Below are 26,072 nucleotides of genomic sequence, written 5' to 3' on the forward strand. Positions count from 1 at the left end.
CCCAGGTCTTTACCAAGAAATCTTTATTAGATTTTTTTAAAGGGAAAAAACAGAAAATTTTAAGCACAGACTCAAACCTCCTCCCCTCTCCTCCCCTGCCTCCCAAGGCCCCACACCCAATTTCTTGAGATGAGGCCCTAGCTGATAGGCAAGTTGGCAAAGCCTAGCTCCTCCCTGAGGGGTGAGCCTGCCTCTAGGCCAAGACTGTCTGTTCCCATGGGCAAGTCTGGCTCTCTCCTGCCCAGCTCCCCTTTAGTCCTGGTCCCTTCCCTCTGAGGACTGTCCAGGAAGTAGCTGCACTTCCAGTGAGCTCTGCCACCTACACACTGAACAGGAGGTCCTCACTCCAAGGTCCCCGTCGCAGCCACACTCCAGCAGGCCCTTCTTACATCAGGGGACATGTAGAGACCTCTCCCCACTCACTGGCGGGAAGGCCAGAAGATGACCCTCAGAGCCGGTCAGACTCCGGGGACATCCTTGACAGCCATCATGGGAGCAGGGAGAGGTCTGTATCTGACCCCAGCCCACAGGCCTGGCCAGCAGCACAGTCAGTAGGCAGAGAGGAGGTGTGCTCCTGGCCCCTGCAGGCATGCGCAGCAAGCTCAGAGGGGCCTCTGCTGGCCAGCTGTTTGTCAAGGGCTCTCTCTGCTCCCTAAATCCAACACTGTCCCTTGGTCCTTGTAGCCTCAAGTCATGGCCCAGAGGAACCCAAGAAACCTGATAGGAGGAGTTGCCTGGGGTTGAATCTCCCCTGAGCTTTCTGCCTCGCTAGGCCTGCTTCTCCCTCACCTGTCCCAAGGCCTCTGCCGAAGCAGGACTGCCAGCCCCACCCAACCCCCAACCGTAAGCTGTACTGGAGCAGCCCTTGCCCTGGTGGTGCCTGCTTCCTGGGCCTGATCAGGAAACGGAGGACTCCATGTGTTAGCTACTAGCAGGCCAAGCAGAGAGCAGTTCCCTTCCTCCTCCTTCCTGTGCAAGGCAGTGCCCCTGCGAGCCATGTGCGCCTTGCCCACACTTCTCCTGTTGTTCCAAACTGCTTGTCCTTGGCAGAAAAGTCCAGAGTGACATGACAGTGCCAAAAGTTTCATCAAATAGCCTTCTTTTATGAAATAAAATATATATGGAATAGAGAAGAATTTTCTCTTAAACACTTCCTTTGTCATTCTATAGACTCTTGATCCAACAGTTTCAACTCTTAAAAAAATTCCTGAGACAGACCGTTTCCTGTCTCCCTGGCCCACCTCAGGTCAACCCCTTTTCTATTCAAACGTGCGGCCGGAGTCCTCCCTGGTGCTTCCCCCATACCAGGCCCTGGGCTAAGTGCTGGAATGCACGCCCTTGTTCCAGTTCAGCTCCCACAGCGGTCCTGTGCAGGAAGCACGGTGTTCATCCCCATTTCACAGTAAGAATTCGGTGGCTCAAAGAGGTTTAGTCACCTGCCCAAGATCACGCAGCTGGTTAGTCAGAAGGCCGAGCTCCAAAGACAGGCCTGAGCAGGTCTGAAGCCCAGTCCACCTCAAAGCATTCTCGCTCCAAAGGCCCCCAGAGAGGGTCCTGCTGAAGTCCCCAAGCAAATGATGGACACAGGTAAAACTGCCTCCTTCCTGAGACCTTCTCATTCCTTTCTCTCCTGCAGGAAACTGTGCCCACTACCAAAAAGGAGGCTGGTGGTATAACGCCTGCGCCCACTCCAATCTCAATGGGGTCTGGTACCGTGGGGGCCATTATCGGAGCCGCTACCAGGACGGAGTCTACTGGGCTGAGTTCCGAGGAGGCTCCTACTCACTCAAGAAAGTGGTGATGATGATCCGGCCCAATCCCAACACCTTCCACTAAGCCAGCTCCCCTTTGACCTCTGTGATCTTCGCTAGGAGCCTGCCCTGGCCGTGCTGGCCCCAGCACAGAAAGCAACTCCTCCCAGTTCACCTGGGGGCTGGGAGGACTGTGACTCTGCTTTCCCAAGTCACTGCGCCAGATAATGAAACTGAATCATGCAGTATTCTCTGTCCCTACTACTTTTCTTCACACCAGACAGACCCTCATGTTTCCTGACAGGACAGGACTGTAGACCAGTCTTTCTTTAAATAAATTAAGTCTCTACAATAAAAATATAACTGCAAAATATCTTTATAATATACATGTGTTTGAGCCAACCTTGCACACTTATGTGTACATCACATATATATGCATTTAGATATATGGCACATGTAATATATCTAGATACATATATGGGTTTGCCTTATATACCTAAATATACATATATTCAATTCTCACATGTTGAAGCTCTTACCAACAGCACTGCTCTTAGGAGAAAAGTATTTCATTATGTTGTTACTTGAGTCTAACAGCAGATCATAGACTGTATATTTCTGATTTAAAGATTAATTTTTGGGGTTCACATGCCTGAATTCTTCAGGAATATCTACAACACTATTCTCTCACATAGAGGTCTCCAAGTTAAAAATCTCTTTAGGCACCTAATGGAATTTTAAAATTTTCCTCTATCTCCGTATCTATACTCTCCTCAATTCTCAGGATTTCCACCACCCTTCCACCTATCCACATCCATCCATCCATCCACCCATCCATCCACCCACCTATCCATCTGCTTATTTGTTCGTTCATTCCTGCTCAGTAAGTGCCTTGTGTGTCAGTCCCTGGCCACTCGCTGGACTTCCAGGCACCGTTCTCCTTTCTTTTCCACACCTACCCTCTCCTTGCCTTTTCCGTCACACTGTCCTTTCTTTCTAGACAAAATTCCTTAGCCTCTGAGTAGGAGAAAGTCTGGGCTCCAGGTTTCTGGCCAGGAAAGGGAAGGCCAAGCCCAAACCTAACTACCAGCCATCTAGATTATGTACTTGCAGTTTTGTATTTTCCATTCACACTTTAGCCTACACATCATTTTAACTTTCACGGAAATAATAACCTACCTTGCCCAGGAGATATTCAACTGAAGAAAAGTCATCATCTGATCACTGGGTCCCCCAAATGGCCACATACCAAAGGTCCCATGCTCTCAGGCTGACTAGAGTCCGCATCTCGTCCCCAAACTACATTTCCCTGGAGAATGCAGGTGCCACAAAAATGACAACTGGCCACTTCTTGTGAGTCACTGAATAACCAGGGGCCACTGGCCCCCTTTTTTATTCCATTACAGTGAGGTGGCTTTCAAAGTCCTGTTGACCATAAGGTGTCAGACTCAGTACTGCCAGAACTGTTGCCACGCAGGCAGCAAGCGGTGAGTTGAGGTGAGACCCTCCCAGTGCGCGGGTGGGCCAGCGAGTGAGATGTTAGAACATTTGGTACTGTCCATGTCTGGGTGTGTGCCTATTACCTCAGCATTCCCACAAAGTGTACCATGTAGCATGTTTTATGTATATAAAAGGGAGGGTTTTTTTAATATATTCCCAGATTATCCTTGTAATGACACAAATCTGCAATAAAAGACATCAGTGCTATTTGGATGTATCTACACTGTGTTATTGTTTTGGAATGTCTTCCTGGGACCTCCTAAATCAGAGCCTTTGAGAGTAAAGCCAGGAACAGATTCAGCACCAGGGACACACACCAAAATTATTTAAATCATACTCCCCGTCTTTGGTTTCCACTTATGCCCCTGAAGTATCATGACAGTATCTCAGGCCAAAATGGTCCTCTACAGCTCCACCTCCTTACATCCTGTCGTGGCCTGGACGTCCTGGACACACATCATAGGCAGTGTGGTCAACACTTAAAACACCTTCCTCCAGGTCTGGTCCTATTGCACCGAATGGCAGCATCTACTTGACTGCTCGGGTCAATTTTCTCAGCCTCAGTGGTGGGCACTCATCTCCTCTCCCCTCAACTACTGCACCAGGTTCCCCACAAGACCAGGAGCCCTGCACTTCCATCTCCCTCATTCACTCCGACTTCCACACCAACTGCCAGACCACCTTTCCGTGAAACAAATCCATGCATTGCGGAGCGTCTCTAGGCACGACAGGAAACCCCAAAACCAGAAAGGAAAAAACTAAAGGACATAACTAAAGAAAGCTCCAAATTTTCTGCCCTCTGAAAAACAAAACACAACTAAGATTGAAAGGCAAATATTAAACAGGAGAAAGATATAGAATCAATATTCATGCTACATTAAGAACCCTTTCAAAGTAAGATAAAAAGCTTGGTAAAGTACATGAACACATCAGAAGACTCACAAATGGCCAGGAAGAAAAGATTCCAACCTCAGTAATAACTAGAGAGGTGCATTAAATCAAGCCTAGACCATCACATGGTTCCTACTGGATTGGCAAAGATGAAAAAACTATCAACCTCTAAGTAGACAAGGAAATGGATACATATGTACTCTATATACTCTGGATGGAGGTAAATTGATTCTACATTTTTGAAGACAATTTGGCAATGTATATATCAAAGTTTAAAATGCACTTACACCTTTGGACCCAACAATCTCTCTTCTTAAATGATCATACAAGAGCTTTTTCCTAGCAAAGCTGCAGTTGGGTGTGATATTTACTTACACCTCCTGTGTGCCTGGACTGGACTTCTGTTTTCTTATATGAGCTCACAGCAGCCTGTGAGGGGGCTAGACTTCTCACTTCACAGAAGAAGAGAGAATGAGGCTCATAGACTGCTGGTAAAAATACTCCAGAGCAGTTCATCCAGAAGGTTCTGGGTGACAGGCACTAAGGAATAGTTCTCAACTCCCTTCTCCCAAACCCCTACTCAGTTTTGGGGTCACAGTGAAATCTGGAAGCTATCTGGTGAGAATATTTCAACCTTGGCCCAGAACATCGCCGCCCCTCCCAACATACCTGGAGTGGAGCATGTGAGATGTAAGTGTCAATGGCACAGGAAAACAGGGTCCAGCCTTATTGGTCACTGGTCTTGGGTCCAAACTCCAAGACAGAGAGCCCTGAGAAGCCACAGTGGACAAAGTGGAGCCACCCTTTTTCTAAACTGGTTAGCATGTAAACAAAAGCAGGTTGTGGCACCAGCTGTTTCTCCTGGCTCCCACCCCAATACCTAAATCCGAGTCTAGGTCAAATAATACCCCCATTGTACAGAAGGAGAGGAAGGAATAAGCCCAGCAGAGATGTGGAACCCACTCTCCTTAGAGCGATATGGAAAGGGTGGGGAGATAGCTTGCCAAACCAACAGCATCAAAAGGGAGAATAAGGAGACGTGAGAGAGCTGGGCTCAAGCGCACTGCACCTTAGTACCCAGTGAACTGCTCCCCCCACAGCAAACAGCTACCCAGCACCCCTGCGTCTGGCCAATCCACGTCAACACTCCTGCTCCTGGCCCATCCTGCCCAGGGCCCTTTACAGCATGCAGTCCTAAGAGTCCTACTGTTACTAAGGTCTCCACAGTGAGTGCATCTGCAGACCCTGAAGAAAGTCAGTGAAACCCGGCCAAAGCCCCACATCCCAGTTTGGGCCAATGCCTCAGCCACTGGAGGGTACCCACCTGCTGGGCTTATGTGGGGAACATGGGAGCAAGACAGTGATGTCTTCCAAGCCACTGGCTCTGAACAAGACTCCACTCCCCTCAATCTTGCCAATTTGAGCAAGATTTAAAGAGAAACCTCTGAACTACTGAAAACAATGTTTATTTGTCTATGATTCTCATAATGCACAGGTGTTCTCTGGGAGCTCAAGGGTCTTCCACGATCCCGCAAGGCCACCTCATCTGTGTGATCCAGTCTTGTAAACACCCTTAGTTACCCTAAGAGAAAGCAGACAACTGCATTAAACAAAAAAGGGAACATTTGAAGCATAATTAAATGTTAAGCAGGCACTCTTACTGCCTGGGTTTCATCTAGACTCCCATGACCAGCAGCCCACTTTCTCTAGAGCAGGTGCAAAACCGTCCCCACAGGGGGGACCCAGACTGGCTCTACAGCATGAGCACATTGCCCGCCTGCAGCCTGTGGAAGTGCAGGGAGATCCTGGGGCGAGGAATGAGCAGTCCCGCATTACCACAGGTAGGGCGTTCCCATCACCCTGAATCAAGTGAGAAGGGCTCCAAGGAACTATTCCAAGAGTCCGACCCGGACAGCACGGGCAGCACCACGTGACTCATGCTTCAAGTCTCCAGGCCGAGGCAGAGAGCAGTGAGAAACAGACTGCACTGGAAACAAACAGCAAGCCCACTGATGGGGAGGGGGAGGCAAGGACACAGGCTTCCCGGAACTAGAGGGCAGCCTGGTTGGCAGGAGGCCCCGGAGCCAATCGAGGAGTCTGAGCACTCCGTGGAAGAGAAGCATTTACCCAGCAGGGCAGCTGTATCAGTGGTGCCCGGAGGGAAAGTCTGAAGCAGCAGCAGCAGCAAAAAGAGAGAAAAGATGGCAAAGAGGGAAGCAAAGACAGAGCATGGGCACAGGTTCTGGACGACGACCGAACTGGCCACAGCAGATGGCCCCTTTCCCTCACTTCTCCCTCAATCGCAAGGGCCACACTGCCAGCCCGCCCAGTGGGGGGAGCAGGGCTGAGGGGCCCAGTGACCACCAGCCCGCCCAGTGGGGGGAGCAGGGCTGAGGGGCCCAGTGACCGCCAGCTCGCCCAGTGGGGGGTGCAGGACTGTGGGGCCCAGTGACCGCCAGCCCGCCCAGTGAAGGGAGCAGGGCTGTGGGGCCCAGTGACCGCCAGACCGCCCAGTGGGGGGTGCAGGGCTGTGGGGCCCAGTGACCGCCAGCCCGCCCAGTGGAGGGAGCAGGGCTGTGGGGTCCAGTGACCGCCAGACCGCCAGTGGGGGGTGCAGGGCTGTGGGGCCCAGTGACCGCCAGCCCACCCAGTGGAGCAGGGCTGAGGGGCCCAGTGACCGCCAGTCCGCCCAGTGGAGCAGGGCTGAGGGGCCCAGTGACCGCCAGCCCGCCCAGTGGGGGGTGCAGGGCTGTGGGGCCCAGTGACTGCCAGCCCGCCCAGTGGAGGGAGCAGGGCTGTGGGGCCCAGTGACCGCCAGCCCGCCCAGTGAAGGGTGCAGTGCTGTGGGGCCCAGTGACTGCCAGCCCGCCCAGTGGGGGGAGCAGGGCTGAGGGGCCCAGTGACCGCCAGCCCACCCAGTGGAGCAGGGCTGAGGGGCCCAGTGACTGCCAGCCCACCCAGTGGGGGGTGCAGGGCTGAGGGGCCCAGTGACCGCCAGTCCGCCCAGTGGAGCAGGGCTGAGGGGCCCAGTGACCGCCAGCCCGCCCAGTGGGGGGAGCAGGGCTGAGGGGCCCAGTGACCGCCAGCCCACCCAGTGGAGCAGGGCTGAGGGGCCCAGTGACTGCCAGCTCACCCAGTGGGGGGTGCAGGGCTGAGGGGGGGCCCAGTGACCGCCAGTCCGCCCAGTGGAGCAGGGCTGAGGGGCCCAGTGACCGCCAGCCCGCCCAGTGGGGGGAGCAGGGCTGAGGGGCCCAGTGACCGCCAGCCCGCCCAGTGGAGCAGGGCTGAGGGGCCCAGTGACCGCCAGCCCGCCCAGTGGGGGGAACAGGGCTGAGGGGCCCAGTGACCGCCAGTCCGCCCAGTGGAGCAGGGCTGAGGGGCCCAGTGACCGCCAGCCCGCCCAGTGAGGGGAACAGGGCTGAGGGGCCCAGTGACTGCCAGCCTGCCCAGTGGAGCAGGGCTGAGGGGCCCAGTGACCGCCAGCCTGCCCAGTGGGGGGAACAGGGCTGAGGGGCCCAGTGACCACCAGTCCGCCCAGTGGAGCAGGGCTGAGGGGCCCAGTGACCGCCAGCCCGCCCAGTGGAGCAGGGCTGAGGGGCCCAGTGACCGCCAGCCCGCCCAGTGGGGGGAACAGGGCTGAGGGGCCCAGTGACCGCCAGTCTGCCCAGTGGAGCAGGGCTGAGGGGCCCAGTGACCGCCAGCCCACCCAGTGGGGGGAGCAGGGCTGAGGGGCCCAGTGACCGCCAGCCCACCCAGTGGAGCAGGGCTGAGGGGCCCAGTGAAGACACTGCCTATGCCGTCCTCCATCCCAGGCCTCCAAGTCTGGGCCAGCTTCAGGAGTCCAGACTTCTGAGTGTGACACTAGCCTGTCTGGAGTGACGTGATTGTTAGAATGTGACTGTTAGATCATATCCTCTACGCATTCAGGAGTCAACAACTGGGCTTTTCCAGGCCTGACAGAGGAAAGATGAAGGGACCTGCTAAGTTTTCAGCTTCAATTGGGAATAAAACTAGTCCACAGAGGAGGCTGGAAAGGACACTGGGGAAAAACAAAGTTGGTTTCATCTTACACCTGACTAAGTCCAGCTCATTTTAAAAATTGGTTACATAAGGACCTGAGGTATCTCCCAGAGTCCATGAGCAGGGACACAGCTGGGCCTCCTTAGGGCCAGGAACCAGAAACTGCCTGGACGGCCTTCAAGAGGCAAGGCAACAGCATTCTCCTCTCCCTTCCCTTTCCTTCTCCTTGCTTGCAGGGTCTCTTTCTCTGTTGCTCCTTGTGACAGTCTGCTTTTCCTCGCATGGAACTCCTAAGCTCACATGCCCTCCTCCTCTGAGTGCTAGTGAAACTTACAAACACTTGTCCATTCCAACACCCACTCCCGGCCAGAGGGCCCACCTGGCCCCTCAAGGAGACGTCCTGCTCAGTCCCATCAGCTCTGCCTCAGCACCGAGTGGGTGGAACCAGCGTGGCTACTGGAGCCCAATGCTGTGGGAGAGGAGGAGGGTGCCCAGGTTCCCAGAAAAAGAGGGGTTACAGGCCAGGTCTAGATCCAAAAAGTGTCTAGACCAGGCGTCCCCAAACTACGGCCCACGGGCTGCAATGCGGCCCCCTGAGGCCATTTATCCAGCCCTCACTGCACTTCTGGAAGGGGCACCTCTTTCATTGGTGGTCAGTGAGAGGACCACTGTATTTGGCAGCCCTCCAATGGTCTGAGGGACAGTGAACTGGCCCCCTGTGTAAAAAGTTTGGAGACCCCAGTCTATACTCCAGCTGCTGTTGGTCTCCATCTGCTCCAGGGACCATATTTTGCCAGCTTGATGAATTCCGTCCCACTACTGGTTAGACTGTGTCCCATTCCCTAGGCCCTCCACTGCTGAGCCCGGCCCAACCCCAGAAAGCACATGCAGCCCTTCTGGGCCCAGCTGGGTCACTAAACATGACACCGGGCTGTGCCAGACAGGGCTCCTTCTGCACCTGCAGGATGCATGAAGTTTCTCGGTCCGGTCCTCTCTGTTGGTTGGGCTCAAAGGTCCTCACTGTGGGGTCTTCCCGGCAGCACTCGGCTCTGAGTAATGTTCGAGGCTCAGGGACAGAAGGGACTCGCCCAAGACCATACTGCCTGGACACTTGGGATTTGAGCTACGGCCTCTGCAGTATCAGCTCACTCTCCCCAAGGATGAAACTCAACAACGAAGTCTCCTGTCACCTGGTACCACTCCCTAGTGTGTCTAAGAGTCACGGCATCACGTCTAAGGGTCATGGCAGCATGTCTAAGCATCATGGCAGCACAGAGCCTCCTGCCCACAGGAGTAGGTATGTGGGGCAGCGGCTAGCCTGGCTGTGCAGAAGCTGCTAGAGGGGCTGTAGGCCCCCAGACATCAGAAAGCCAGGTCAAGGCTCCCTGCCACGTTTATTTTAGAGCAGTGGGCAGGGCACAGAATAACAGAGGGCAACGAAGAAGAATATTTCTCAGCTTCTTAGGGCTTCCAACCCTTTTGCCAGGACTAAAGCTGTTGGGCCCATCTTTCTCCTTTCCTCTTCTATGACAGGAGAACCACTTGTTCCACTACCTGCAGACCTAGCCCCACCTCTGGCACTCAGAGTGCCCTAGTTCTGGCTGGTATGGCTGTTACCTCATGCACCAATTCTACCTGACACAAGTCCTGGTCCACATGTTCCAGTAACTGGGTCCCCGATGTGGTGGCTCCTCTCTGACTCATGCCTTCAGGCCTGGGTTTGCTTACTTTTCAGATCCCAGATTTAGGCCTCGGCCAGCCCTGCCTGGTATTCAGCCATTGTGGACACAATGCCTTACTATTAACCATCACCAAGACATTCAGGTGTCCTGTCCCTCCTGACCTGGGGCAGCCCGGGCCACCTCAGCCCACATGCGGGAGCCGAGACAGATAATCCTTCCCACCTGTGCAGACTTCCCAAAGCATTTCCACATGTGCTACCTCTGGGGCGGGCAGGCCATCTAGTGGTCCCATTCCCTGCTCATCAATACTCACGCTCCACCTGGCTCCACGGGCTGGACAAGGGGCTCTGTGATGACAGGTTGACACCCTTGTCATCTCAAACTGGGGGAAAAACAGAACAAGCAGGTAGCCTCCTTGGAGCCCAGAATGCTGACCAGGCCTCCAGGCAAGCATGCCTGGGAAATGGGTTTGTCAGCTTCCTTCCAGCAGGAACCAAAAGCCAGACAGCACAGCACTGTGTCAGGACACAGGGAGAGGGGTTGAGGACAGATACTCAGGATGCAGAAACAAGAGCAGAGGATGGTTGTGCAGTTGGGTGGGAGGCCTGCAGGCCCATCTGCCTAACCCTGTGCCCAGGAGAGCCCAGGGAACATGCGTTTGAAGTAGAAAAGTAGCTTCTCCTCTATGAGCACAAAGAATTGGTAGGAGAGAAATGTGTATTAAACTAAGCTGGCCTCTTCCACCTATCATGTTATCCTAAACACAAATGGCTGGTAATATCCGGCGTCAGTGAGAGGAGAAAACCGTCTTGCTCCCCCTGTGTTGCTGGGCACCTTGCAGAGGGCACTCCAGCTATCAAACAAGCGTGCAAGTAGTCTTGGTCCCTGCAGTTCCACTCTTAGCATTCAAGGTTTCAGAAATTCTCTGATGGGGAGTAAAGATACATGTATAGGATGTTCCCCAATTCACAACCTGTCAGAGGGAGAAGATAGAAACAACCTAACCATACATCAACTGGGACATGGCTAAACAAATGAGCATACATCCCGGCACTACTCACAAGTCACCCATGCACGCATCTGTGGGCACCCCGGAGCCACTGGCAAGAATGAACTGTATTTGCTGCCATTGAGTATCAATGACACTGTAAGTGCAACAAAAAGATGTAAAACTATGTATAAAATGTCCCCATTCTGGTTTAAAAAAGTATAGTATTACTTTCATACCCCTGCACACATATATTCACATAAGTAGATTAGGAGGTCTGGAACAATATGAGAGCAAGAAGGGGATTTTTGCTTTTTACTGTATAGATTTCTTCCTCCTTTTTTTTTTAAAGTGAGAAGAGGGGAGATAGTGAGATAGACTCCTGCATGCGCCCCAACTGGAATCCACCCGGCAACCCCTATCTAGGGCCGACACATGAATTAACCAAGCTATTTTTAGCACCTAAGGCTGACACGCTCTGACCAACCAATCCACTAGCTGAGGGAGGAAAAGAGGGAGAGAAGGGGAAGGGGAAGGGGAGAGAGTAGGGGGAGGGAAAGGAGAGAAGCAGATAGTCATTTCTTTTTTTTTTTTTTTTCTGAAGCTGGAAACGGGGAGAGACAGTCAGACAGACTCCCGCATGCGCCCGACCGGGATCCACCCGGCATGCCCACCAGGGGCGACGCTCTGCCCACCAGGGGGCGATGCTCTGCCCCTCCGGGGTGTTGCTCTGTTGTGACCAGAGCCACTCCAGCACCTGGGGCAGAGGCCAAGGAGCCATCCCCAGCGCCCGGGCCATCCTTGCTCCAATGGAGCCTCGCTGAGGGAGGGGAAGAGAGAGACAGAGGGGAAGGAGAGGGGGAGGGGTGGAGAAGCAGATGGGCGCTTCTCCTGTGTGCCCTGGCCGGGAATTGAACCTGGGACCTCTGCACGCCAGGCCAACGCTCTACCACTGAACCAACCGGCCAGGGCACAGATAGTCATTTCTCTTGTGTGTCCTGACCAGGAATCAAACCCAGGATGTCCAATACTCTGTGACAGATTACCCTCAAATTTAGTAACTTACATCAACATTGATTATCTTTGCAGTTTCTTTCACTGGGGAACAATTTTTTTTTTCATTTTCTGTTGCATGAGGTTTTAGAACTGTTTCTATATATTTCTGCATCACTGATTCCAAATCTGAAATCCAATTTTTGGTGAGTGTTCTAGTTTTTATGCAATTTTAATTTCTTTTTGTTACAATTAATGGCATGCATTGGTTTTTAAATTGGAGTTAAAGGGCAATGACTCTTGGATTGAACATAACCAAAAGGCAATTAATGTTTTACAAACATCACTTTTACATAATTGTGGTTGTTTTTAAATGTAAAAAAATTATCTGATAAAAACACCCTCTTATTTTGTTTTAAGATTAAATCATGGCTTCTTTGAGTAGGCGTAAATGTAAGAGTAGTCCTGATATCTTCTGTTATATATGTGGCTGTTACACACTTCAACGTCAAAGGTGCAATATTTTATCATTTGTGACATGTGCATATATTGCCTATTTTCAGTGGTTCCAATTGATTATTCAACTCATCTGCAAGAAGATTATAATGACATAAAAATTGTTCTCAACTTTCTGAAGTATGAGGAGCATAACTGGATCATTTGTGTGGATCTTAAAATGGTAAATTTCCTGCTAGGACAACAGAGAGGTTTCACAAAGTACCCTTGCTTTCTGTATTTGTGGGACAGCAGAGCTCGGGAGAAACACTGGACACAGAAGGAGTGGCCGAAACGTGAAGCTCTGGAAGTAGGGATGCAAAATACTGTGAATGAACCTATAGTTAATTGAGACAGGATCATTTTCCCCCCACTTCACATCAAATTTGGCTTAATGAAGCAGTTTGTTCAGGCTTAGAATAGAGAAAGTGAATGCTTTCAACATATTATTTCTGCTTTTCCTGCCTTGTCTTTCGAGAAGATAAAAGCAGGTGTATTCGATGGACCTCAAATTCGAACCCTCATACGTGACAAAGTATTTGCCAGGAAGATGAATAAGGAGGAGAAAGCAGCATGGCAGTCTTTTGTGGCCGTTACAAAGAACTTCCTCGGCAACAAAAAAGCAGAAAACTAGGAACTTCTAGTTCAAAGGATGCTGTTGGCTTTCCACAACATTGGGTGTAACATGAGCATTAAGATTTACTTCATGAACATGACTGTTCCTAAACATGATAAGTTTCCTAAAAACCTTAGAGCTGTTAGTGATGCAATCATATCTTAGTGTATTAGTGTATTTACTGCATTATATAAATTATTATATTTTCACAAAGATGATGCCCAAGAAGATATTCTACTTCATTATGTTAAACTAAATGTTGAAAATTTTACAATAAGATGAAAACCTAAAATCTTGAATTGCAAAAAAACCCTGTAACTTACAGAGAAAAACTAATATCAGATTTGAGATTAGCACATTCAAATTAGGTAAGAACACCTGTTTTTGTGGATGCAACAAGAATTTTTTGTTGCAACCAAGATAATTATCTTTGCAGTTTCTGTGGGTCAGGAATTTGTATGGATCTTAGCTCATGTCTCTGGTTCAAGGTATCTCAAGTGATGAGGTGAAGCTGTTGGCTGGGGCGGCCATCTTATCCGAACGCTCCACCTAGGTAGTCTGCTTCTAAGCTTGCTCATGGGGTTGTTGGCAGGTCCCAAGCCCTGGCTACAAGGGCCTCTTCACAGGACTGCCAAGGCTTGGCAGCTGGAATCCCCTAGGTTGTGTGATCCAAGAGAGAGAGAGAAAGGATTCAACATAGAAGGCACAGTCTTTTTATAACTCAGTCTCAGAAGTGACATCCCGTTAATTCTGTCATTCTGTATGTTAGAAGCAAGTCAATATGATCTGCCCACACTCAAGGAAAGAGACTACACAGGACACGAACATCAGGGGCTAGGGGCCAAAGGGGGCTATCTTACAAGATATCTACCACACAAAATCTTTTAGATTTTCAGGGCATTGTCTAAATTCTCCCTCAACAAAACAGTGCAAGGAGATGTCCCATTGGCTCCAGAGAGACCTGGAGAATGGAGAAAGCCACTAGTCCTTTCTTCAACCCAACCCTTTTCTTTCTTAGGGCTAGCTAACCCTGGTTGGGCCTTTGGTGCCCATCTCAAGCCCCAGTTCCATATAGGAAAGTCCCTGGAGACATTCCTCCTCTCAGCCCACTGTCCTGGTTTCCCCAGAGGGGAAGGCCTGTTGGAGGGAACATCCCGCATTGCCTAAGGTTAGTGGTTGGGCACTTGGGTCAGACCTGGGTTTCAGGATAGGTCTTGTTTAGTTTCTGCAGCTGTAAAATAAGTTAAAAAACAGTGTCTCCCTCAGAGGAAGGAGTGGTGGGAGGATGAAATGAGAGAATGGGAGTCAAGCGCTCAGCTTCCACATGGTGAAAGAATAAATGTGAGTTGTGGCCATTATTATTGCTGTTAGCTTCTAATTAGAAATCCAAAGACTAAAACAAAGGTCAAAGAGAGCAGTCGTCCTGATATTTCTGTTTAGAAAACACACTTCACCTTGAACAAAACGGGCTGTGCTCTTACCTCCTTTTGGGGGATCAGACAAAACTTCTTGACCCAGAGAAAAGCTGGCTTTAAGTCCTCCCGGTGCCCCAAAGGGACAAACGTGACAAGGTGCTCAGCTCTAGGCAGCGAAGGTTGCAGGAAACCACCCTTCCCGGCTGTGTTTTCCTCCCGTACCGTTTCTCTCCATGGAGACACAATCTTAAATGAGGGTTGCATAAATTAAGGCCTAATCGGACCCCAGCCAGAACATGAGATCTTGAGTTAAACTTGGTATCCACCTGGCATATGACATCGGGTAAGTCATAAGTCAAATTGTTGGGTGTTTTTTTTATTCACATAATGGGAATTTTAATAACATCCATTTGGTTTTTGAAAAAATTGAGCAAGACTGTGAAGTCCCAGTCTCAGAAGCAAGACTGAAATCTTCAGTTTTAAGGTAACAAATCCTGAGATTGCAAAGTAAAGGCAGAAGGAAGAAATGTAAGATAATACACAGCTGACCACTACACAGAATAATGGGAAAGCCTTCCTCCATCTGGGGTGGGGGTGTGCCTTGGTGATTATTCTGTTGATTGAGAAGCTTGTTTGAAATGAGTAAGAGGGCAGTTTTTCCCTGCTGGCTGGGCCCCAGAGAGGGAAGATGCATCGATTTGGAGAAGGGGAAACTTGATCAAGGTTCTGGGTGAGGGGAGGGAGGGCAACAGGTCGGCTCCTGAAGCATGTGGCCATCTGGCAAACAGGAAAAGGCATGGCCCATGGACTCCAGAGCAGACAGTGCAGACTGCAGGCTCCAGCTCCTGCAGGCTCCTGCAGGCTCCTCTCTGTGGCGCTGTCATTCCCTTCCCCATCCCGAAGCTGGGCTTCCCCAGCGAAGGAAGGAGGAGCCTGCCTCCACACAGGTCCAGCTGGAGAGACTGCTTAGGAAAGGCAGGAGATGACTGGAGGGAGGGACCAGAGGTTTGGGGCCAGGCAGCTGGCTGAGGCACCGTGCAGCCACCAGGATGAATCTGTGGAACAAATGAGTATTCCTCGGGGATCCTTGGAAACACGTGGAGTGGGGAACCAAGTGAGGGGCTGTATTTACTGCATGTGGAATGGAATTTTTCACTTGGGCATTAAAGGAAAGGATTATCCTTAATGTTGGCAAACTTGGGGACAGCTGGATAACATGTAGTAACCCTGACTTGGGAGAATTGAGGGCCATCAGACTTGGCCCTGGGGTACTGATGGCCCCCACCAAAGAGGCAACAGCCACTCTGATCAACATTCTGGGAAGCGGAAGTGCTGGCGGCATCCATCAGCTCAGTGCCTCCTGCCTCTGGAGCAGACCAAAAGCACTGTGCTTGCCCTTTCATCTCTGCCCTCAGGGGCCCACCACTCAAATGTGCACATTGGTTCTCAAAGCCCAAGTACAGGGGAATGCTGTGTGCCTCCATCAGGTGGAAGGGACCTGCTCACTGACAGCTGTTTTATGTCTTTCCAAGGCTTAGCTCTAAAATGAAGTGTTTTTAAAGGGCTCCCCACCCAAGCCATTTCTGAAATACAGTGATTCGCCACAGGCTTCTGCATGGTCCCCCAGCTGGTCTTCTCTCCTCCAGCCTGACCTCCTCAAAGCCATCCACATGCTGTAGGCAAAGTAACTTGTGTCAAATGCAAATCCAAGCTGGTTATGCCCTTGCTCCATGGTTCCCAACTGCTCTTCGTGGGGTCAGAGCCCAATCTCCCTGCACTGAGTGTCTAGGCCCCAGGCAACCTCATCCCTCTCTTCCATTCCAGCTGTTTCTCATGACACTCTCCCCCTCACTCTCTACTCTCCAGCCAGTTTTTCCAACAAACATGTTTTTCCCCAGTTGAAGGCTCTTGCACAAGCGGCTGTCTTTGTCTGGCATGCTTGCCTCCCACCCTTCACCCTGCTTATTCCTCCTTTAGGGCTTCCCTCCAGAAAGCCCTCCCTGGTCCCCCATACTGGGTCGGGTTCCCCTTTATTTACTCCTTTGCCTTTCCATTCATTGTGCGTGGCTCCCTTGTGGTTTCTTGTTCACTGCCTGTGATCAGCTCTGGGATGTGAGCTCCCCCAGAGCAAAAATGGTGTCTGGGGAGCCCACCCTCTGATGGAATGCCTGCTGGCCACCTGATGCCAGCCGTGCAGACCCCCTTCACCTTGCAGAGGGCATGTTGCCCTTGGTTATACCAGCCGTGCAGACCCCCTTCACCTTGCAGAGGGCATGTTGCCCTTGGTTATACCAGCCGTGCAGACCCCCTTCACCTTGCAGAGGGCATGTTGCCCTTGGTTATGCCAGCCGTGCAGACCCCCTTCACCTTGCAGAGGGCATGTTGCCCTTGGTTCCAAGGAGCCTCTCACTCACCTTGTTGTTCTGAGAGTTTTGGGGCATCAGTGCAAATACTTCTTTGGGGCCAATGACCACTTCTGTTTCTAAAGTTCTTTTAGAAATACAACAGTTTAGGTCTGTTTATTTTGTACTCAGAAATTACTTGCCTGCCTTCATTTATTTATTTATCTATTTATTTATTTTTCTTCTTTTCCGGGTGAGAGGAGGGGAGATAGAGAGACAGACTTCCATATGTGCCCTGACCATAATCCACCCAGCAACCCCCATCTGGGGCCGATGTTCTGCCTATCTGGGGCCATGCTCACAACTGAGCTATTTTTAGTACCTGAGGTGGAGACTCCATGGAGCCATCCTTGGTGTCTGGGGCCTATGAGCTCGAACCAATTGAGCCATGGCTGCAGGGAAGAGTGAGAAAGAGAAAGAGAGAGAGAGAGAGAAGGGGGAGGGAGAAGGGTGTGGAAACAGACAGTTGCCTCTCCTGTGTGCCTTGACCAGGAATCAAAGCTGGTCTGATGCTCTACCACTGAGTCCAGGGCCAATTTGCTTTTATTTTAACCTTCATCTTTGAAAATAAAGGCTTAGTTTCTTTAAATGTTAGGAAGGGTTTGCTTATTTGAAGGAATAGCTTAGGTTCTAGAAATTTACTTCACATATTGAAGTCTGAGTAAATTTACCAAGAGTGTCTAAGTGTTCTCTTACTATTCAGAACTGTCAGAATGCCTAATTTTTAATCCTTGAGAGCTCATAATTTTTCACACTGCCTATAGTTACTTTTAGAATCAGCTCTAAACCTTTTAAAATCCATTACATTCCTTAATTTTATTTAGCTGTTTCCTGGAGGGAATTATAGGTGGTGAAAACCAAACATTTTCTAAGTCAATAAAGCTATTTAGAAATAGATGGTGTAGCCATTCTTCACAGCTCTCTGCCTGCTTTTGTTATCATTTCAGTCCGAACTAGGCATTTACAAGTTGCCATCAGATTAAATTAAGCTGTGACCTATTTCCCACCACTATTTTTACATTTTGAAATAATTGAAAAGAAAGTTTTGATACAAAGAGAGTCTTATTTTTTAAATGTAGTTTTTCCCTCAGTGTTTTTTAAATAATATTTCATGAGAACTCAGTGTACCAAAGCTTTCAATGCACAAAATTTACATTTAAAGGGTTTGGAGTACACTGCCACAAGTTAATAACCACTGCTAGTACTATGTGAGGGTATCTTTACACAGAGAAAGAGACACACATGTGAAAAGTCCCAGAAAGCCAGTTAGCATAGACCCATCCACAGAAGTTTGGTAGAATCATCACAAAGTTAAACTCACACTTGCTCCTAGAGGCAAATAAGTGCTAAAGCAGCATTCAAGGTTTCAAGCAATAGAACTCACAAAGCAGCTGGAAATACCAGGGACCAACCTGAAGCTGCTCCCAGAGACTAACTCCCTCTCCCCCAGGGAAAGTCCTACAGTGAGGATTTTGCCAAGGGAAAAAAAGAATGGTTTTAGACATTTTTTCCCTATATTGTACTTTCCAGGAATTATGTAACAGTTCCTCTTTTGATAAACAAATTCATTCCCAGGACAGGTTGGTTTTTCAAGAGACTCCAGTACTGAAAACACAAGCTGGATTGTGCAGCTCCTGTCCATGGCTGCCAGTGTGCTGGTGGAGCCCAGAGCTGCCCTCGGGATGGACGCCCCACTCAGACCCAGAATGGATCGTGCTGCAGCTATGACTCCTGTATTTGTCAGGAGTGGTTCTGATATGAGCACAAGAAATGCGTCCCACTGGTCTAAGGGGATAGGAAAGTCACTGTAAGGCTGAAGGGACCGCAGAAGGCAGTTAAGCTGGGCTGGCTTTGAAGCAGGGGCCTTATAGGAGAATGCGGCCTCCATGGAGCCTCTCAGGAAGCACCTGCCACAAGAAGGCAGCTGAGATGAGGTTATCTGGGACAAGGAGGGCTGAGTCTGTCCAGACATGCAATGGCAAGGGGCCTCAGGGCCAGCACAGCCATGTGTCCACTGCACATCTGAGAGCTTCTGTGGGGATGCACAGAGGCTGCTAGTCAACGGCCTGAGGGCGGGACTCATCTGCAGTGGGAGTATCTGGGGGCATATGCTTGGTCAGACGACAAGAGACATGGGTCAGAAAGGGGAGATGGTACTGGATCAGTTTGCCCTTGGCTGAGACCCAGTGACTAATGCCTGTGGCAACCCAAGACAGCACCACTTTGTGGTCCAAGCACAGAGAGTAACACAATTCATCCCACTTCATACAGTGCCCAATGGAGGCCATCCACAAGTCATAAAAGGCAGAAGATGTACAGGTGACAACTCCAAGAAAGGAGTAGGAGAATAATGACCTGGACAGTAGAGGTGGGGAGTCAGGAGAGGGCAGTGTCAAAAGCTTTGGGCTTAATGCCAGACCATCTGGGCTGAGTTCTGGCTTTGCCACTTTCCACTTATGTGACCCTGGGCAACCTCTCAGCACCTGCTTATCCACAAGGCTACTATGAGTATTCACTGCAATAATATATTAAAATACCTAGAAAAGTGCCAGGCACAGAGAAAGCAGACAACACATGGCAGCTCTCGTGATCCTTCTTATAAACGAGGCCATCCTTAACGATCCTGGAGCACCTGCAGCCCTCACCCTGATACGATCAACCTCAATTGATTAGCCTCTGGCAAAGTGGGCATGGGCTTGGGAGCTATGCACATCAACCTGCCCTCCATCTGTGTTCCAAGAAGGGGATTTGCCAGTCACCAAGTAGACACATGTTGCAGATTACAGCCAGCCGTAAGAGGAGACGGGAAAGGATGAGAAAATAAGAAAATAAGAAAACCCAGGATGATATTCAATCCAATAATATGGTTTAAGACTAAGTAATGTGAGACATTTTCTCCCCTATTACTATATATCCATATTGGGTCCAAACAAATGCTGTTTTCAAGGATCACTCATAAAACAAAGCAATTTAAAATACACTGTATTAAAATCTAAAATATAGTAAAAGATTTATAAAATAAATGCAAAAGAAAAATAAAACATTTCACAGACAAACATCTCAAAGAAATAAAAGCAAATAAGTGTAATCAAGATCACTTTGTAGGAGACACTTGGAAATGAATCGACAAACTTTATAAACTTCTATAAACTAAATAATGTAGGGCAAAGGGGTTCCAACATATTCCTGTCTTTAGACCAAGTCATTAAAAATCAATAGTTTGACTGTTATAATTTAGTAATTATAGAGTAATTTGAGAAATTACACCTTCTTATCTAGCACCCAGGAAACATTTATAAAAACTGATCTTAAATTAACACACAAAACAAATCTCAGGCATTTTTAAAAACCTAAAAAGCATATACATTGTGTGTTATGTATTCTAAACCAATGTAATAAAGTTAGAATAAAGACCATATTTTTAGCCCTGGCCGGTTGGCTCAGTGGTAGAGCGTCGGCCTGGCGTGCAGAGGTCCCGGGTTCGATTCCCAGCCAGGGCACACAGGAGAAGCGCCTATCTGCTTCTTCACCCCTCCCCCTCTGTCTCTCTCTTCCCCTCCCGCAGCGAGGCTCCAATGGAGCAAAGATGGCCCGGGCGCTGGGGATGGCTTCTTGGCCTCTGCCCCAGGCGCTAGAGTGGCTCTGGTCGCAAAAGAGCGATGCCCCGGAAGGGGCAGAGCATCGCCCCCTGGTGGGCAGAGCGTCGCCCCCTGGTGGGCGTGCCGGGTAGATCCCGGTCGGGCGCATGCGGGAGTCTGTTTGACTATCTCTCCCCGTTTCCAGCTTCAGAAAAATACAAAAAAAAAAAAAAAAGACCATATTTTTAAAAGCCAAAGACATTTATAGCAGTGTTATGCATAATAGCCAAAAAATGAAACCACCCACGTGTACATCAAATGATGAATGAATGAATAAAATGTGGTGTATCTGTACAATGGAATATTACTTGGCGGTTAGAAGAAATAAAGTATTGATCGTGCTCCAACATGGATGAACCTTTAAAACATGATGCTAAGGGAATAAAGCCAGTTGTAAAACACCACATACTGTAGATTCAATTTATACGAAATGTCCAGAATAAGCAAACCTATGGAGACAGAAAGTATATTTAGTGGCTGCCTCGGGCTGAGGATAGGTGAGTGAAGAGCAGGGTGGCTAGAAAAAAAGGAAGTGACTATTAATGGATGTAGGCTTTCTCTCTGGAGTGATGAAAAACGTCCAAAATGTGCTGATGGTTGCACAACTCGGTGAAAATACTAAAAACCACTGAACTGTACACTCTACATGGATGATACATAAATTATATCTCAAAGAGGCCACTTAAAAAAACCCCACAGACGTGAAAATTAAAAAACAAAACAAATACTACCTTAAAAAAGTACTTGGATAAAAGAAAAATTGAAAGCACAATTACAGAACACTAAAAGAATATCCATGAGAATACTATATATTAAGACATGCAGGCTATAACAGAAGCAGCAATTATAAGAAAATGTATATTCTTTACTGTTTTCCAAATTAAAGTGGAAAGAATAATATACAAATGAACCAATAATTCAACTGAAGAAATTGATACAAAAAAACAACAACAATTGAAGTAAAGCAGCAGAAATGAATTATAAAAGACAGAAGCAAAAATTCCATATTCATGCAATTTAGGATGCCGTCTATTATAAGACGCACCATTACTTTATATATTGCTAAGGAAAACTGCTGCCAATTAAGCATTGTGACAATGCTTTGTTACCATCAATTGAAAGATGCATCCCAATTTCAGAGGTGTTATAGTGCGAAGAGAAAAGCACATCCCAGGCTGATAATATACAGTGAATTAGAAAGCAGGAAGACAATGTGACTGATAAACAAATACAAAGTCTAATTCTCTGGAAAGACCAACAGACATACCTCTGGCAAAGCAAATTAAAGAAAGAGAAAGAAAATTTTAAACCATTAGGACTACAAAGCAAATATAACCATACATAGATTAAAATTTCTAAGAAAATACCACAGAAAACTCTATGGTAAAAACAAACAAACCATTTTTAAAACTTAAAACAAATGGGCAATTTTCTACTAAAAATAAGAATTCCAAACCATCTTTAAGAGAATTAGAAAATCTTAAATAAACAATCCTTGGGGAAGAAATTTAAAAGTTGTCAAAAATGTATCTCCAGCAAATTGTTCTAGACTCCTGAAAATATCAGAGGTCACGTCTATAAAAACTGAATTTCCCTTGTCGTTAATACTAGTTCAGATCATAAAACAATAGAAACATATTTTTATAAAATTAGAATAACCTTAAATCCCAAACTACAAGAAGCATTTTTCACCTAGCAAATTGGCAAAGATTAAAAAAAAAAAAAAAAAGCACGTAAAAATACAAAGTATTTGTGCATATGGGAAAAATAGGTCATTTCATTTCTTCCCAATGAAAGTATTAAATATAAGCTATTACCACACCTATAGAAAGTATTTTATAAAATATACATGAAAAGGCAAAAAATTTTGCTTGTATTTTGACCCAATAATAACAATTCCAGGAATTTATTTTAAAGGTAATAATCATAACTATATGCAGAAAATTTTTGCAACAAGAATGTTCATTGGAAAACTTTAATAGGAAAAATGTAGAAACAACTTAAATGTCAATATTAGAGAGCAAATTTTGATGGGCTTGAGTCACAGTATAGAAACACAGGTAATAATATTAAATATACACAATAGAATAACCATTTATATTTTAAATGCACCCAAATGAATAAAAAGATCTGAAACAAAACAGGACTATCTCAGGTGGGATATCAAATTATAGTAACTTTCCTCTCTTCCTAATCCTTTACAATAAATGTATATTACTTTCTAATCAGAAGACTCAATAATCATTATTATAATTTTTTTGGTACAAGTCTTCTAAAATATATGAATAACACCCAGAAAACCACAACAGAGGGGCTGGGCCTGAGCTTCCTCAGGAAGGAAGGATGTGCCTACACCACTAAGTCTTATGACTTTTCTGGGCTGCAGGGTGGGCGGGTTGGGATTCACAGGTCACCTGTGTGAGAAGCAGAATATCGCTTGTTTTAAGACCCTAATCAAGGCTCCCATCCTTGGGAAGTATCAACAACCTGTTTCAATCCAAGGAGCCAACCAATTAATTACCTCTTTATCCACACCCATGCTGCTTCCTGGAAAATTCTCAACTAGAAGCTATAAAAACATCTACTTTTGGCACTGAGCAGGTTTCTTAAAATAATAAGCTAATTCAGACACCTACCTAGATAGGGAATACTGGGGACCATCTTCAGGCTTCGGATATATTCCCGAGTCCGCTTGTAATTATCTTCTTTAGACATCAAGTAGTCCAGTTTCTCAAAGGTGGTCTTGTCTTTTCGATTCAAAAGCTAGGGAGAGAAAAAGAGAAATAAACCAAAAGACACTGAAGAAAAAGGATACACTGAAGAAACTGTGTTGTGCGTGTCCACAGTGTGCCAAATCCTGAGCCCAGCTAAAGATTTTAAGAGACAGTTTCATGCAGAGATGGAAAGTTTCGTGGCCTTAATTTGTTATTTTTCACAAACTGTCACACTGGGAAGATATCCTCTGAAGCTACCCAGTCCACTGCTCTAAATAATGCCACAATCCCCTGCGTAGCACCTGCCTCCATGATACACAGACTCTATAACAGCAAGGAGCTCAGAGAAGAAAGCAAATTAAGTTTCCCAGAGTAATTCAGAGCTACATCAGCTTCTTTACCTGAGTCCACAGCTACCTGCTCTCTCAACATCTCTGCCATTGCTGAAGGTCCCAGGAACCCACACGATTCACCTGTGTGTGCTGTGTACCTAGCCAGGCCGTCTCTCCGGTCTAGGCTATCCTCCCTGATTCCCTCTAGTCTATGGCTGTGTCATATTTATACTGGCTATGATATATTTTTTTTTCCTGAAGTTGGAAACAGGGAGGCAGCCAGACAGACTCCCGCATGCACTGGACTGGGGTCCACCCGGCAAGCCCACCAGGGGGCGATGCTCTGCCCATCTGGGGTGTCGCTCTGTTGCAACCAGAGCCATTCTAGCACCTGAGGCGGAGGCCACAGAGCCATCCTCAGCACCCGGGGCCAACTTTGCTCCAATGGAGCCTTGGTTGCGGGAGGGGAAGAGAGAGACAGAGAGGAAGGAGAGAGGGAGGGGTGGAGAAGCAGATGGGCACTTCTCCTATGTGCCCTGGCCGGGAATCGAACCCAGGATTCCCACACACCAGGCCGACACTCTACCACTGAGCCAACCGGCCAGGGCCTATGATATTTTAATCAAAAGAAGCCAAGCTTTTAATCGACATGCAGTCATCTGGGTGATGGCTTAGTTAAGAAAATACAGGAGGAGCTCATATCCACAGCCCAGAGATTAGAGGAGCAAGATCCTTTATGACTGAGCTCTTTGGTACGTAAAGCTAGTCATCAGGGAAAAGGATGGTTCAATGTGTGTAAAAAGGCTTTTTGGAAGAAAGAAAGGAATAGAAACCTGAATGCTGTGACCATCCTGTATGTCCCAGATGGAGGTCCAGTGCCAGAAAATGGCAGCAAGTCTACTAGAATAAAATGGCTTTGAGGAGAGGAGTCTATGCTGGGAGAACAGGCTTACAAAGAGGCTGTGGGGGAGGGTCATTTGGGAGAGCACTCCTTTGGCACAGCACGTGGCTCCTCTGGGATTGTAGGTCAAGGGCTGAGAACAGGAGTGTGAATGGAGAGGGACCTTAGTGCTGGAGCATCCTTGGTCAGGTCTGGTGCTGAGATCCCGATGAGTTGTGCAAGGACCTGGTCAGCAGCAGACCTGCCACATGCATCAGACTGAAGCAGGCCAGCATTCCACAGACCCGTCAAACAGCAGAGAGGAGTGGAACAGGACCAGGGAAGTCCAGCATCAGGGAAAGCAGGCCTTGTACTGAGCTAAGCCCTTTAGATGACTATGGAACAAATGTAGCGCAGTTCCCAAGACCTGGGTCTGCAGATCCCAGGCTCAGGCCATGTCTGGTGCATCAGGGAGCCTGAGTTGCCATGGGCTGGCCCTATCAAATTCCTTGAGCCTCAGCTTCCGGAGCCACAGAGCATACAGCTGTGCAATGGTCTGGCTGAGTGGTGGCAGTTTAAGGACTTCAAGGAGGAGAGGGGAAAGAAGAAGCTAAAAGGAAGGTCCCAGAGCTGAAGAAGTTAGAGAAGAAATAGCAAGTTTGTTTTTCCCTATTGAGAAATTCAGAAAATATCAGGGTAGGGATACTACACAGATGCTAGGGACAATGGCTGCTTCAGGAAATAACACCATCTCCCATCTGCTGTTTGTAAAGCACTGAAATATATAACTCATCTCATCTTAAAAAGCCCAGTGACAAAGATGGAGCCAAGACTATTGCCTCTGTTTCAGGTTCATGATTACTTGTCTGAGTATCCTTGGGGAACTCAATTCACAGAGGAGAGAGATGTCTGTTATAGCAACATGATAGATACACAGAGACCAAGAACCCAGACAAATAATAAGTAAATTATGAGTAAGGGAAGTGTCAAGAAAAGCTATATAGAGAGAGGCATTTGAAATGAACATTTAAGGATGAGAAATTCAATAAATGAACAATATATACCCAGATCAGAGAGAGATACAGTACTCTAGTTATGAACTGCCCTATTGTAAACTTGAGCAGGTCCCTCATACCTTTGACTGGGAGGTCATCTGTTTATTAATGCAACTTAGAACCCCACTGAATTCTTTGGCAATCACCCATGTTCATCCAGCAGTTAAACAAATCCTGGTGTTACCCTCACGCTCACTGCAGCTGACCCTTGCTGGCATTCAATGTTCATGCTACTGGCTCTCTGGACCCAGTGGGAAGATGCCCTCGTCCCCTTCTACGTTCAGCCTGTCTGTCTAGCTTGTCAAGTGCCTCTATGCACGACACCACAGAGATGAACAGCATTTCGTTTATGTTCTAACATGGATATGACCCCGCCAATATGAGGTGAGAGCCCTGGGGGATGTCCCCGAAGATTGCTCTGCAGATTTGACCTCGACTCAATCCTTGGAGTTTTCTGGCAGAGTGAGACAACCAAAGGAAGTCATATTTGTATGCTTCCTGAATTGAAAACCAAGCTCACACCTCCTTCTGTGAGCCTTGCCTCTATACACGTACTCCCTACCAATGCCTCACCCTGCGTGCGCGCGCGCGCACACACACACACACACACACACATTCAGAAGCGCTGAATCTGATTCACTTCACTTGACTGCTCCATTCTGTGCCCACAAATGAATTTCAGGGTCACATCAGATTTATC

General features: G+C 48.0%; 2 protein-coding genes across 14 annotated transcripts in view; one reads left to right on the forward strand and one right to left on the reverse strand.

Annotated features, from left to right (window-relative positions):
* ANGPTL2 (angiopoietin like 2) overlaps nt 1-3,468 on the forward strand; it is a 39,118-nt gene extending 35,650 nt beyond the window's left edge. Inside the window, exon 5 of the mRNA XM_066256171.1 lies at nt 1,637-3,468. Coding sequence (XP_066112268.1) covers nt 1,637-1,836 — 200 coding nt within the window. The 3' untranslated portion in view covers nt 1,837-3,468. The remainder of the gene's footprint in view (nt 1-1,636) is intronic.
* RALGPS1 (Ral GEF with PH domain and SH3 binding motif 1) overlaps nt 1-26,072 on the reverse strand; it is a 330,788-nt gene that overhangs the window by 124,469 nt on the left and 180,247 nt on the right. For all 13 annotated transcript variants that reach the window (XM_066256190.1, XM_066256189.1, XM_066256181.1 and 10 more), the window contains one exon: nt 23,028-23,154. In XM_066256190.1, the coding sequence (XP_066112287.1) occupies nt 23,028-23,154 (127 nt within the window). The remainder of the gene's footprint in view (nt 1-23,027; nt 23,155-26,072) is intronic.

The sequence above is a fragment of the Saccopteryx bilineata genome, chromosome 2, assembly GCF_036850765.1.
Source record: "Saccopteryx bilineata isolate mSacBil1 chromosome 2, mSacBil1_pri_phased_curated, whole genome shotgun sequence".
Taxonomy (NCBI): Eukaryota; Metazoa; Chordata; class Mammalia; order Chiroptera; family Emballonuridae; genus Saccopteryx; species Saccopteryx bilineata.